Raw genomic sequence first — 14,966 nt, forward strand, 5'->3', positions numbered from 1 at the left:
ACCAAGTTATGCGAATGATGTGGAATGTGCAGCTCTCCATCACATGTTCAAGAAGATATCAGGGAAGGAACCTGCAGAATGTTAAATTTTCATGCCATTATTTCTGCTAGGGAAATCATCGTAGAAAATTTGTTCTTGTCTCAGAGGATGCGTGTAATAGCACAGGACATGGTGATTGGACTAGCAAGGGCAAGTTGGTCCATACGGCAAATCTCAGCTGACACACACCTGGACACGTCCACAGTGCACCAGCTATGGCAATGACGGTTGGAAAAGGAAATGTTGCAAGTTCGAGGAGTGACGTCAGAACGCGTTGATCGACGCATCCACCGATAAGGGGTGGCACGCCCGCAAGCCACTTTTATTCTGCAGCATATTCAAGACGCCCTAGATATTCCCACATTGACCAGAATCATTTGCCATTGATTGGTAGCTAGTGGTCTGCACTTGTGGCATCCGTTAAGAAGACTGCCATTGATCCCACATCATAGTTGCCAATGTCTGCAATGGTGCGAGGCCTGAGTGATGTGGACAAATGAATGGCACAGGGTTGTTTTCTCAGGTAACTTACGCTTCTCTTTTTCTAATGATAGTCACCGCATACAAGTGTGACATTGATGTGAAGATGGCCAATCCAGTAGCAATTGTAGAACACCCCATCATGCGACAATGCAGCATCATGGTTTGGGGTGAAAAAAAAAATTGCGTATGATTTCAGAGCACTAGGATGTGATTGGATGCCATTCACAGACCCTGACATTGCCGCATTCAGAAAACAAACTGCAGCAAATGGTTGACAGGGAATGCAGAGCCATTCCTCAGGATACCATCCGTAGTCTCAACGACTCTGTACCTAGATGTGTCACTTCGTGTATCGCTGTCCTAGTTGATCCTACAACCTACTGAGCCGACGGTCTTCTTCCTCTGTATTATGCATATCATTTCAAAATGAAGATCACTTATTGTTCACTGCTGTCTCTCTCTGTTTACCGAGTTTCATTACTTTCTTGCCACTCCTTCTTGATATTGCATTTTCAGTGTCGGATAGTGTATTTCAGATCTGAGCAAATCTGAAACTGAATATATAGTTTTCCATCAGGTAAACGGCACCTTAAGAAGCAGTCTTTTATCTTAAAAAAACATGAAAAAATACAGAATTTTAGGTACACACTATGGTAATGCTTTAGAAAATACTACTTTATATAGTTCAAAATTTCAGGACAATGGTCAGTGAGGTAGTATGATATCTTCCAAAGAGCTCATTTCTATTTAAATATTTTCAAGACTTTATTTCATCATACAAAAGCAGATGCATTTTAGATTCAACTCAAATCTAAAATGAGCCAAGTTCAGTAGCATATCTGTGATTATTATCATGCTGCATGATTTTGTACAGTAATCATAAGTTAGCTGTGTGCAAAGGAACTGATATCCCCCTTGTAATTTCACAAAAATTAAATTCTCACTTGCACCTTCTAGGATAAAGTTCAAGGTTTGCTATAACAAGGAAGGTCTTCCAATCTTGAATTCTCAATATTTCTGGGGAAAAAAATACATGTGAATCTACTCATCAAGAAATGCATAAAAGAATTAGATAAAAAGTTGTTAAAAACAAGATTTTGCAACTTTGAAAATTTGGAAAGTAAAATTGAACAATTTCTGCAACAAAAATATAAAATAATTCACTCAATAACTTAAAATGCAAGTTAAATAAAATGGGTGAAAATTTAATCTTTGCAAAATTAGGTCAGAATAACTACTAACCACAGACAGTTGGAAGTGGGTTCAACTCAGGCAAAAGTAGCTGCAGGAAAATTTTCGTGGGCTTCCCCATGAGTAATATGAATACAAATCATTAAAAAAGTCTTCCATTTCTTTTAAATTTTCTCTGTCATCACCAGACTTATGGAGCTTTTTCTCCCAGTTATAAAAATGCTGCAAAATTTTCACCTGCCAAATTTATTTTGGGACACACTGCAAGTTCTGTTTTCTTTCCATTTCATACTATGCTAGAATTTTACCAATTTTTGCTTATAATCATGTGATTTATATATATATATATATATTCACTTTAGGAATCAATCGAACTGCAAGTTAAAATTACCAGCAGCTTGTAAAAAAGGAAAAGAAATATTTACAAAACAGTGAAAGTAGTTTGCATTTAAATAAAAAAATACCATAAATAAAGCATAAGGAGTTTGATTATAATTAACTTCAAAGGACAGTTTGCCATATTTTGCAAGTAAAACTTAATGTAAATATTTTCTTGACTATTGGAAGAAAATATTCTTAATGCTAAGTATATCCCAAAAGAAAATTTGCCTTTGGTAACTGAAAATATTTTGTTTCATATACAAGAATTTAAATGTTAACTTTAATTCAATAGCTATCTTTCTGAAGGTGTAAAATCTACTGTATTCTTTCACCACATCCGCTAAATTAACATAAATGCAGATTGCATTTGTATTGAAAACAGATTCAATAAAATATTGGAAATCATTGGAAATAAAAAAATAGCTCAAATAGCTTTTTCTCATTTACAAGTACGCAATATATATATATATATATATATATATATAAAAAAAAAAGCATGAAATGGGGAAACTGAAAATACATAAATCTAACTATTTAAAAATTCTGTTTGGATTTTCTATAGAACATTAGTAGCTAATACTTCTAATTGTGTATTTTCTGATAGTTAGATTCGTGTATATTTTTTGAGAATTCAAGGTTGAACATAAACTCAGCCATATACGCACACACTAATTTCTGTAAAACAACAAATATGATTCGAGTCCTGCACACAGTTAACTGCATGATATCTAAGTACACAAATACGTAGCATGTTTTTTAAGTAAGGGCTGTTTTCTTGTATACACTAAAAGGTGATACATGCGCTGCAAGGAGTGCTTTTGTCGTCTCGTGGCATTCTTTGGAAACAACTTTGCTCAGTCGCAGCTGTGTAGGTGTGGCGTTCCGACAGATACTTCAACTTCTATTCATGAGATGGCGCCACGTGTAAAATCCAGTTCTTAATCGGAGCAGCAAAGCGACGTCATTACTTACTCAGACTTCTGGTGAGACAACTGTATGCGACGGTAGCATGAACTGTGTTCCGAGCCCTGTGTTGATCTCTGCAATGTAATTTAAATTGTAATTTAGTACTTAATATATTCTTTTGTTATAGGAGATTGTCTACTCTTATTTTCTTTAATTATATCATGCATTAAGCACACGACCACCAAAAGTGGTGACCTTTTGACTGAGCACGCTACTGACAATGGATTTTCAACGACCCTAAGCCACGTGCATCCAAGGCATTCTGAAGAACTGACTAAAAATAACAACGAATATGGACATCAAACGTATGCTACAACGTACCCCTTCAATTATTTCTAGAAGTATTGATGTATAGTGCTTGTGTTTTTTTCAAAGTCGTGCATATCGCAAGGAGCTTCAGCAAATCATCAATGTGATCTGTTTTGTTCCGCTGACTTCGCCAGTCGTGCAATAATTCTTCGATCATTCAACTTTTGTGACAAATGTGATACAATAGTGATTTTCGCTAAATGTGCTACATCAGTAATTTTTCTGCAACGTGCTACGGCAAAATTCTTCCCTCAGTATTCGAAAGTAGTGAATTTTTTTCCCATGTGCTACAGGAGTGATTTCCTTTTTCCTTCGAAAGTGCCTTAGCAGTGTGAAGTGGTGATTTTGTGTGTGCGCAATACAAAATGAATGCATCATTTTTTTTTTCTCAAATAGGGGTTTCTTTTGAAATGCATTTCAGTAAAATATTATTTGTGTGTGTAATTGCAGAACCTGTATTATTTGTGTGTGTATCGTTATGTAAATTTTTTCGGCATGGTTAAAATATTTATTGTTATCATGGCAAAATATCAATAGTGTATCCTCTTGCTACAATATTTATGCTGTTAAGTGTTTATTAATTAAAGTGAAAATTATCTATCAGTATGCCCGACGATATTCCACCTCAGCCACAAATCACACGCGTTGCGGTGAAGCCACCGCCTTTCTGGAAAAATAATCCTTCATTGTGGTTCACTCAGATCGAAGCACAATTTTCTATCGCTCGCATTAGTGAGGATTCTACAAAATTCAACCATGTAGTTGCAGCAATTGAGTCTGATATTCTGAATTCAGTGCATGACTTAATTCTCAAACCACCTGATTGTGATAAATACTCCAAACTGAAACAGCGGCTCATTGAAATCTATTCAAAAAGTGAATCTTCAAAAATACGTACTTTACTACAAGAACTTGAACTTGGAGATCAGCGACCTTCATACTTGCTGTCACGAATGCATGATCTGGCAGGAAGCCATTTTAGTGACGACTTGTTGAAGTCACTATGGCTTTCGCGTCTCCCTAATAACATACAAATAATTCTTGCTGCTTCCAATGAAGATCTAACCCATTTAGCAGCAATGGCTGACAAAATTAATGAACTTATTACTCCAGCTTATGTCAGTGCTGCTAATGCTGCACCTTCCAGTTCATTCCTCGAACAACAAGTGGCTGAATTGACCAAAAAAGTATCTGAACTCTCTACAAGTCTTCATGCTTCACGGAGATACAATCAATCAAATCAGGGCCCACGTAATAAATTTCGTGCCCGAAGAAGGAGTCGATCTCGTCACAATACTCGAACGCACTACAAAGAACCCACAAGTGGCATATGTTTTTATCATATGAATTTTGGCGCTCAAGCTCGCAAGTGTGCCCCTCCATGCACTTTTGAACAAGTGGGAAACTAAATGGGCAGTCTTCTGCTGGCCAACAGAATGTTTGCCACATCGACAGAATAGTACTGGCTGATCGTTCAACTCAGTTATGTTTTCTAGTAGATACTCGAGCTGACATATCAGTGCTCCCGAGAACTAAAACAAATGCTCACCAACTTAATAAACTTGTACTGTATGCAGCCAATGGTACCCAAATTGCAACCTACGGCACCAAACTATTGACACTTGATTTAAACTTGCGCCGGACTTTCAACTGGCCTTTTATTATCGCGGATGTAACTCAAGCAATTATTGGTGTCGACTTCTTGACACATTTCCACCTTCTAGTGGATGTCAAGAATAATTGTTTAATTGATGCTACAACTCAGCTGACATCACAGGGCCAAGCTTCTCACATATCGAACGTACCTACCAACATAAGTGTTGTATCGGGCAGAACACGGTTTCATCGGTTATTAGCAGAATTCCCTGACATTTTAAACCCATCCAAATCAGGGCAGCATACTCATCAGCCAGAAGTGTATCATCACATTGAAACACATGGCCCACCTGTATTTTCCAAGCCTCGTCGTCTCTCTCCAGAGATGCTAAAAGCTGCTCGCAAAGAATTTGAATTCATGCTAGCACAGGGAACCATTCGCCCATCTAAAAGTCCATGGGCCAGTCCACTTCACATGGTTAAAAAGTCTAATGGTGACTGGCGGCCTTGTGGAGATTATCGTCGACTTAATGCCGTCACAGTCCCTGACAGATGTCCAGTCCCACATATCCAAGACTGTACCCATCTTTTTCATGGAACAAATATATTTTCTACCCTCGATCTTGCCAGAGCATATCATCAGATCCCAGTGCATGCTGAAGATGTGCCCAAGATCGCAGTGACTACACCATGTGGTCTCTTTGAGTACTTATATATGCCATTTGGCCTTCACAATGCTGGCCAAACATTTCAGCGTTTCATACACCAAGTACTGTCTGATTTCTGCATCCCATATTTTGATGATATCCTGGTTGCATCTACAAATGCGGAAGAACATTTTCAGCATCTGCGTCAGATTTTCACTCGCCTTAAAGATCATGGATTAAAACTAAATCCATCCAAATGTGTACTTGGTCAACCCTCAGTTTCCTTTCTTGGATGTCTTATCACCCAGAAGAGCCAAACCTTTACCGGAAAGAGTCAAAGCAATTAACGACCTACCTCAGCCCAAAACCATCTCTGAACTGAAGCGTTTTCTAGCAATGTTAAATTTCTACCGACGCTTTCTGCCAAATGCCGCAAAAACACAAGCCTGCCTACATGAGTTTCTGAAGAATAGCAAAAAAAAAGATCAACGAGCTGTCCCTTGGACTGAATCTGCATCTGCAGCATTCGTGCAATGCAAACACGATCTGGCAAATGCAGCCACACTTTCTTATCACTCACCTAGTGATCAGCTCTCTATAATGGTAGATGCATCTGACTCGGCCATAGGAGCAGTGCTTCAAGCCCATACCACTAAAGGACTTTTGCCAACGGCATTCTTCTCCAGAAAACTTACTACTGCAGAAAGGAAATACAGCACATATGACAGGGAGCTACTTGCTGTGTACTGTGCTGTTAAATACTTCCGGCACAACTTGGAAGGACACGACTTCATCATTTTCACCGATCATCGACCATTAACCTTCGCTTTTAGAAAAAACTCTGACTCATGTTCTCCTCGTCAGCTTCGACATCTGGATTTCATCGCCCAGTTTAGTACAGATATCAGATATGTCTCTGGTACTGATAATTGTGTCGCTGATGCCTTGTCGGCTAAACAATATCAACCTCACTACCCCAGATTTCTCTGAAATTGCAAAAGCTCAATTGCATGATGAGGAACTCAAGAACCTAATCTCAAATCCACAAACCTCCCTTCAGTTACAACCGCTGCACATTGATCCAACGCTTAAAATTTACTGTGACATAGAGAACAATAGAATACGTCCCTATATTCCTGTCAATTTTAGACGTGAAGTGTTTAATGCCTTGCACAATTTGGCACATCCTGGAATCCGTGCCACCAAAAAGCTGATCGCAGACAGATTTGTCTGGCCAGCAATGAATCAAGACATCACAGAATGGATTCGTTCATGTATTAGATGTCAACGGTGTAAAGTATCCCGTCACACTCACAGCCCCATTCCACAATTTAACCTTCCAGCAAGACGCTTTGATCATGTGCACTTAGACTTGGTTGGCCCATTGCCTCCTTCAAATGGTTACACTTACCTCCTCACTTGTATTGATCGGTACACAAGATGGCCTGAAGCCATTCCTATTGAAAATATATCCGCTGAAACTGTAGCTCGAGCATTCATCTCCCAGTGGCTTTCAAGATTTGGCATGCCTACCACCATCACCACTGACCAAGGCCGACAATTTCAATGTCACTTGTTCGCATCCCTCACCTCTCTTCTTGGCATTCGCCATATTCGCACAACACCATACCATCCATCTGGAAATGGGATGGTGGAACGCTTTCACCGATCTCTCAAACAAGGTCTGAAGTGCCACAGTAGCACACACTGGACAGAAGAAGCCTTACCCCTAGTCTTGCTTGGTCTTCGCACAGCATTCAAAAAGACATTGGTAGCACTTGTGCTGAAATGTTACATGGTGCAACCCTCCGTCTGCCAGGTGAATTCTTTCACCCAGAATCTACTCCAGTTATCAACCCTCCAACATTCCTTCAACGTTTACGTGAGACCATGAGCAATATCTCGCCAACCCCAGCATCTTCGCATAACCAGCCAAGCTATTTTGTACATCCTGCGCTTGAGACATCTTCGCACGTATTCGTGCGCAACGATGCAATTAAGCCAACTTTAACACCTTCATATGATGGTCCATTCAAAGTTGTCAAACGAACACCGAAACATTTCACCATCATCTGCAATGGTAAACAATCAGTGATTGGAATCGATCATCTCAAACCAGCATTTCTAATGCAAGATCCAACAACTTCCTCATCAACATCACTCCCGGAAGAAAGCTTACATCCCGTTAAAGAGCAACCTAAAACTACCAGATCTGGAAGAAAGGTTAAATTTAACCCAAAGTACTTATAACGTACCGATGGTACTTGGAGGGGAGTACTGTGGCGTTCCGACAGATACTTCAACTTCTATTCATGAGATGGCACCACGTGTAAAATCCAGTTCTTAATCGGAGCAGCAAAGAGACGTCATTACTCACTCAGACTTCTGGTGAGACAACTGTACGCGACGGTAGCATGAACTGTGTTCCGAGCTCTGTGTTGATCTCTGCAATGTAATTTAAATTGTAATTTAGTACTTAATATATTCTTTTGTTATAGGAGATTGTCTACTCTTATTTTCTTTAATTATATCATGCATTAAGCATACGACCACCAAATAGGTAACATGTACGGTATAAAATGTTCAAGATTATTGAATTGCCTTCCCTGTGAGAGGTATGATCAGTGATATGTTTTTGTCGGCAAGAAACATGTCTGCTGCATTCACAAGCAGATTTGTGAAGTTTACGGAACTACTGCCATGAGTGAAGGTAAAGTGCGTAAGTGGGTCAGAGACTTCAAAGCTGGCTTTAACAACATTCATGATGAGTCCCGCTACGATCACCTATCTGTGATCACAGACGATATGGTGGCTTCTGTTGAAGCGAAAATTCTTGAGAACAGACACTTCACCATAAGCAATCTTTCAAATTTCCTGAAGTGTCTAGGTCAGTGCTGTACAAGGTTGTTTCTGAAAAGTTAATGTTAAGAAGCTGCACTACCGTTGGGTCTCTAAACTCCTAACGGAGGACCACAAAAACAAAAGATTTGAATGTCTCGTTATAATGAAGAATGTGATGGCGTGTTGACTCAGATTATAACTGGAAACCCAACATGAGTTTCACATGTTATGTCTGAATGGAAGCAACAGAGCATAGAGTGGAAACACACACACTCTCCTGTAAGGGTCAAGGTCAAACAGACTCTGTCCTAGTGCAAGATCATGGCGTCCGTGTTTTGGGATAGGTATGGTGTTTTATTGATCGACTTTATGCAACGTAGAACCACCATAATTGCACCGCCAAACCCTGCGAAAGCTATGCAGAGTGATTCAAAACAAAAGACATGGCATGTTGACAGAGGGAATTTTGCTACCCCATGAAAATGCACAGCCTCACACTGCAGCTCAGACCCGAGCTTTATTTGAATCTTTTGGCTGGAAGCTTTGGACCACACCCCCTACAGCCTAGACCTTGCACTGAGCGATTTTCATCTTTTCTGCTATCACAAACATCATCTTGATGGCAACCACTACATCGATGACGAAGAAATGAAAACAGCCATGACCTCTTGGTTATCGGAGCAGGCAGCAAGCTGCTATGAAGAGGGTATTCAAAATCTAGTTCTAAGGATGATAAGTGTTTATACAAACTTGTCAACTATGTTGAAAATTAGAGAAAGGTATGAGAATCTGAAAATAAATTTGGGTCTTGGAAATTTTCTTTCATTTGTTTTTTTAATTTTCAAACAGCCTTGTATATATAGAAGATGAAAGCATACATATTTTATTTTATCAAAAACCTTTTGACTCATGGCATTGCATTAAAGGTATAGAAAAGTCTTCCTGTGTTTGGCATTTCAATTATACAACACAATAGGGAAGGCAATAATGAAACATTCTTAAGTCAGAAGATGAGTTATACCTCAATTGATCAGACTCAGCATGTTATTAAATGGGACACACTTGATCTAAATAAGAAACATAAAGAAAAGTTCAATATTATTAAATTAAAATGAGCAGTTTATTCTACCTCTTAACATTTCTCTTGTTTGAGCAATATAAAATTTAACATTCATCCCAGTAAGAGTTTTCAGATTACATCATTTTCTGAAACTTCTAATTTGAAGTTAAATGCTAAACTTTAGGTGCTGTTATACAATTTTTTTAATAAAAAAATTTAAATTAATATAAAACATATCATACTGAATTAAACGGAAACAAAAATAATAAAAGAAAAAGTGTTACTATCTGGTAACATGATGCAATGCAGTCAAAGAAACTGTAATTTGTTTTCCTACGTACATAGTCATAACAATAGAAAGAAACATTTACAGGTATACTTTGCAACCTGGAACGAGGAAAAGTTCTAAGTAATTAGAAATACATGCATGTCATGAATGCAAAATATATTTACAAGTTGGCATATAAAATTTATCTGAGAAATTATTGCACCAAAACTTACTGGTACCATTCTATGAATATTAGTGTGTTTAACTTAGAAATCTGAAAAACAGTTCAGTTATTGATAACATTAGCAAACAATCAAAAATCACTAGAGAAGAAAATATATAAATTTTATAGATTTGTAGCTACTTCAAACACTAAATTAACATCACATTCTTTAGACGAGAATTATTTCGGCATATAAACTATGTGAAATATCTGCTATCCTTATGATGTGTCAATTTTGTTTAAATTGCAAAATTAGGTCAATGCGACTAAGCTTGTATTTAGCTATACATAATTATACTTTGCTAATAATTATAAGGCCGTTGTTTTGTTTCAGATTTAATTATTACTATTATTTTAATAATGCAACTTTTAAAAAGAAAATAATTTTTAGTTTTGCACTTTTCAGGAGCTATAGATAGCACATACTAAATAATTTTACCTCATTTCATAAAGCCTGATGGTTAACCACTATCAAACCTTCCACATGCAGAAACTGTCCAAACACATTTTGCTATGTATAAGTCTCTCATATATTGAAAGCACAGTAATGAATAAATTCAAATTTAATATATTTTAGGTATTCATTAGGTGAATGAGATTTTATGGCCATATCCCCCCCTTTTAACTTAGGCAAATGCAGCTGAATACATTCATTACTTTACAACCTATTCGTTAGGAAAAAAATATGCAATGCGAATCTTGTCATTATGTGAACTTGAGAAAATTTTAGTATAACAAAATATACGAGATTTATTCCTTAAAATAAGTGCATTAAAAATTTATTTATGTACCCCTGCTATGAAATGCCCAGCAAAGGGATTGCTTTCGATTTTATCAAGGGCAAAAAAACTATTTAAAGGCAAATATGACACAAAAGCATCTAATATACCTTGCTGCTTAAGAAACTGAAAAGGACTCAATGAAACTGAATTTTGAAAATAAAAAAAATATTACAATTTGACAACTAAATTAAGACAATTTGCTCCACTAAAAGCCAGTCATAAAAGCATTTTCATTAATTATGGCAAAGAATATTAGTATGGTTGGTTTATTTGATAGTGGTAAAGTCCTTCAGGGCTATCTGTCTAAGGAATATGCCTTCATGGAAAACTTTCCAAAAGAAATCGTATACATGTTACATAAGGGGAGTACAACAAAAACGATATGCAGCTAGCCCATTCACTGAGATCTGATCCCCAGACCAAACCTACCAGTGTTTAGCGACTCTTACCGCTCAACTGCTGATATGAATGTGTAAATGTTATGAAGATTCCTGTTTTCTTTCTAGCTTTGTAATATGCATTTAACAAACAAAATAGAATAACATACAGTCATGTAATTTTAGTTTTCATTTAGAAACAATTATTCTTAACCAATGAAATGTGAATTTGACTGAATTTGTGTCGACATGCATTTTATTAGCTGTCTATTTGACCTTTCTACATCTGTGGAAGGAAAAAGACAGCAGCTGATTTGCTGCATACAAGCCCATAAATTAGAAATCCAGCCATGATGCAAATTTATGCCCATTTACTATTCCATAGGTTTAAAAAAAAAAAAAAAAAAAAAAAAACTCAAAACAAAGCAAATATTTATACAAAGTGATAACAAAAAAGGCTCACCCTCGCACCTTGCGATAACAGTCCAAATTTAAACTCTATATTATTTATGACTCAGTGCTGGACAATCATCATCAAAACACCCTATTTGTTGTCAATGCTTCCTTTTCTACAACAGATATAGTAGAGATTGTGTTCTTTTTCTCCATAAGTTGTGCTAACAGCAGTATTGCTTAATTCATACAATAAATGAATACAGCTTAAACATGTCACCTGCTTTTATTGTTATTTTCAGCAGTTCAGAATGATATATGTGAATGCAAAATGCTATACAATATTTATACATACCAGTGAACATGCTAAGTCATCATGCATTACGCTGATGAAAACTAGTCTCACACAGCATTCATGTGTATGTATGTATGTGTGTGTACACATGCAGAATGAGAGAACAAATGTATGCATTAAAATGAAATGATGTTATGATTCAATGAAGCATTAAATTTTGAAGGGGGAGGAATATGTGAAACAGCTTAGGATGCGAAAAAATATGAAACAAAGATCTGATTCTAATTGTATATCTATACATTATCTCATTACACTTGATTTGTAATAAACATACTCTAAATTTAGATTGCAGCGTTTACTGCAAAAAAGTGATATTTGCTATATTTTAAGTTTTCATATTTTCATTTGGTAATTATTTACATATTTCACAATCTTATTAAAATATAAACTTTGTCATTTGCACAACCATTTACAACTGTAGTTGCGCCATAAGGAATTATTCTTTAATTTTAAAATTATACAAACAGAAGTCAATTTTTATATTCAGACACTACAAAAATAATGCACAAATAACATTTTCAAATTTATTGTAAAGTAACTTTCTTAAAACATTTACAAAGAATAAAAACACTTAAAAGCAGTTAATTACATACATTCATAAAAATGTCACAAAAAGTGCATTTTAATGAGACAATTATTTCATGTGTACAGGTATGGAACTTTAATTTAAAATGCAAAGCAATATTTAAAAATAGATGGATTATAGTTGAAACATAACACTATGCACAATCATTTGCACTGTCTAACACTGAACATTTTCCCATCTATTTGTACTGCCGAAACAATATTCCAAAATGACAGATTGAAAATTCATGTTCATTTAGAAAGAATGAAACAATAATGCAATATAACTTTTAGTGTTGGAATATTTCAAAATGCATTTGAAAAGCAGACAATTAATAGTAATGTAATGGAACACTTTAAACACCTTATTTGAACCCAAACAAAACTTGAACGAACTACAAATATATTAATAAATTTTACAGAATATTTTATAGAAATTTAATAAAACATTTACAATATCTTATTTTAGCCAAAATAAAACTTGAACCAAATACTAAGTTATAAATCTAATTTGAAATATATTCAAAGCACTAAAAATAATTTACATCTGTTAGAATATATTTCCCTTAGTTCCTATATAATAAACTGAATGAATGATTTATTGCTCATATAGCCTTTACTGGGATAGTTAGTTGAATAAAAATCTTTGCTCTTTTAGAATTATGATATTTTCAGTTTGTTTCTTGAACAGAGACTTAAATATTACCACTATTAGCTACCTGTCTGTTCCACGGTTAAAATATCTGTTTAATAATATTTTAATTTACTTCTTGAAAACAAGTTGCACTTTGTGAAAAATTAAGTTTGTTTACTGCTTGTAGTATCAGTATTCATATTTATTTTCTATACATCTGCAGTAAACAATCTCAACTTTTATCAATACATTACAATGCACACTTCATGTGATTTTCAAAATTTTCAGTTTAACTAGTGAAGACTAAGCATTATAAAGAGAAATCTATAGATAACAAGATCTTTAATAGAAAAACAAGTAAAAGATAAAAACAACCCTAATCCAATTCAGAGAAAACATATCACTGACTCACAATACCATAATGGTTTGTTTCAACGTTGTGGTTTCATAACATTGCATTCAAAGTTTTTGAGTCTGCTAATCTAAAAGAACTGAATTTAAAAAATATTGCACCATGACTTCTTGTTAACATCATTGGGATCAGCCGCTGCAAGTCTACGTCTGGTAACTTCAGCTTGTCGTGATGCATCTGTTGCATTCTCATTAAGTCGAATACCAAGAGGATCAGTTTCAGTTACATAAAATGTTTCTTGACTAAATAAATAGAAAAAGGAAAAAAAATATGATTTATGGCAAGTAATATATAGATCAGCGAAAATACATGTCGAAATTATTTATCAATAAGAAACAATGATTTTTAATGTCAGATGCTAATTCTTTTATTTTCAAATTATTTTCAGTTAGAAAACTTTCTAAAAATGGTAAAAAGCTTAAAATATTATTATCCAATTGCTTGATTATTATTAGCGAGGTTTTATTTATTTATTTATTTATTTTTATTTATTTTTTATTACAAATTAACACTTTGTCCTGTCCAAAATTAATTCACCTAACTTTCCAAAAATAACAGATAAATATGCTAAATTTGCCAACCATAATTCACTAAATAAACAGTTCTGCAATTCAAATTTTGAATTACGAAGGAAAATTTAAATTTCTGATATAAGTTCAAAAAGGTGATTTAGAACTTTGCCTCTGGTTAAAAACGTTACTTCAGAATGTAACAAAAGTGCTTCATGTTCATAACCCATCTCTTGGCATAAAATCATAAATATTCTTGAATTTAAGGTTCGGCTTTTAATAAAATTAACAATTTTCACAGCTTGATTAAAAACGATTTTCAGGTTTTCGGGGATTGCTTTAGCTGCTAAAGCTTCACAGAGCAATGAGTAAATTTAGTTTCAGGAGATACTTTCTTTTTTTTTTTTTTTTTTTTTTTGAGAAATAACACCCTCCATCACTGTGTACGGTAATGCACTTATTCCAAGGAATATCAATATCTGACATAAAATTGTCAATTATTTTCAATGAAAATGTCATTTGCAATTGCTCTATCATGAAGATATTCACAAAATAAATACTCTTCAGCAATTTGCTTATCTTCTTCGAAACATATGTAAACTAATAATTAAATAAAGTTCATTACATTAGTACGTTCATCCAGTTCCAATGCACAATACTCACCATGTTTTATTTTTTAATTTTAATTTAATTTTATTTATTTATTTATTTATTTAATAATTGTCTCTTTTATGGAATTTGCCATTTCATGAATTCGTTGACTTACTATTACTATTTGATAATGGAATATTATTAAGTTCATTAGTCATGTGGTGTCCATATCAGATTTTTTTTCCTGTTCTAATAATGTCAATTAAAAGATAAATTAATAATTTGAATTTTTTTTTTTTTTTTTTTTTTTTTTTTTTTTTTTTTTTTTTTTTTCTTTTCTTAATG

At 34.9% G+C, this 14,966-nt stretch overlaps 1 protein-coding gene across 3 annotated transcripts in view; it reads right to left on the reverse strand.

The window, feature by feature from the left end:
- Window positions 1-12,410: 12,410 nt before the first annotated feature.
- Window positions 12,411-14,966, reverse strand: part of LOC118186139 (uncharacterized) — a 104,206-nt gene continuing 101,650 nt past the window's right edge. For all 3 annotated transcript variants that reach the window (XM_085818599.1, XM_085818596.1, XM_085818598.1), the window contains one exon: window positions 12,411-13,763. In XM_085818599.1, the coding sequence (XP_085674725.1) occupies window positions 13,607-13,763 (157 nt within the window). In that variant the 3' untranslated portion in view covers window positions 12,411-13,606. The remainder of the gene's footprint in view (window positions 13,764-14,966) is intronic.

The sequence above is a fragment of the Stegodyphus dumicola genome, chromosome 6, assembly GCF_044657685.1.
Source record: "Stegodyphus dumicola isolate Sdum_Otavi_A_Nest chromosome 6, ASM4465768v1".
Classification (NCBI taxonomy): Eukaryota; Metazoa; Arthropoda; class Arachnida; order Araneae; family Eresidae; genus Stegodyphus; species Stegodyphus dumicola.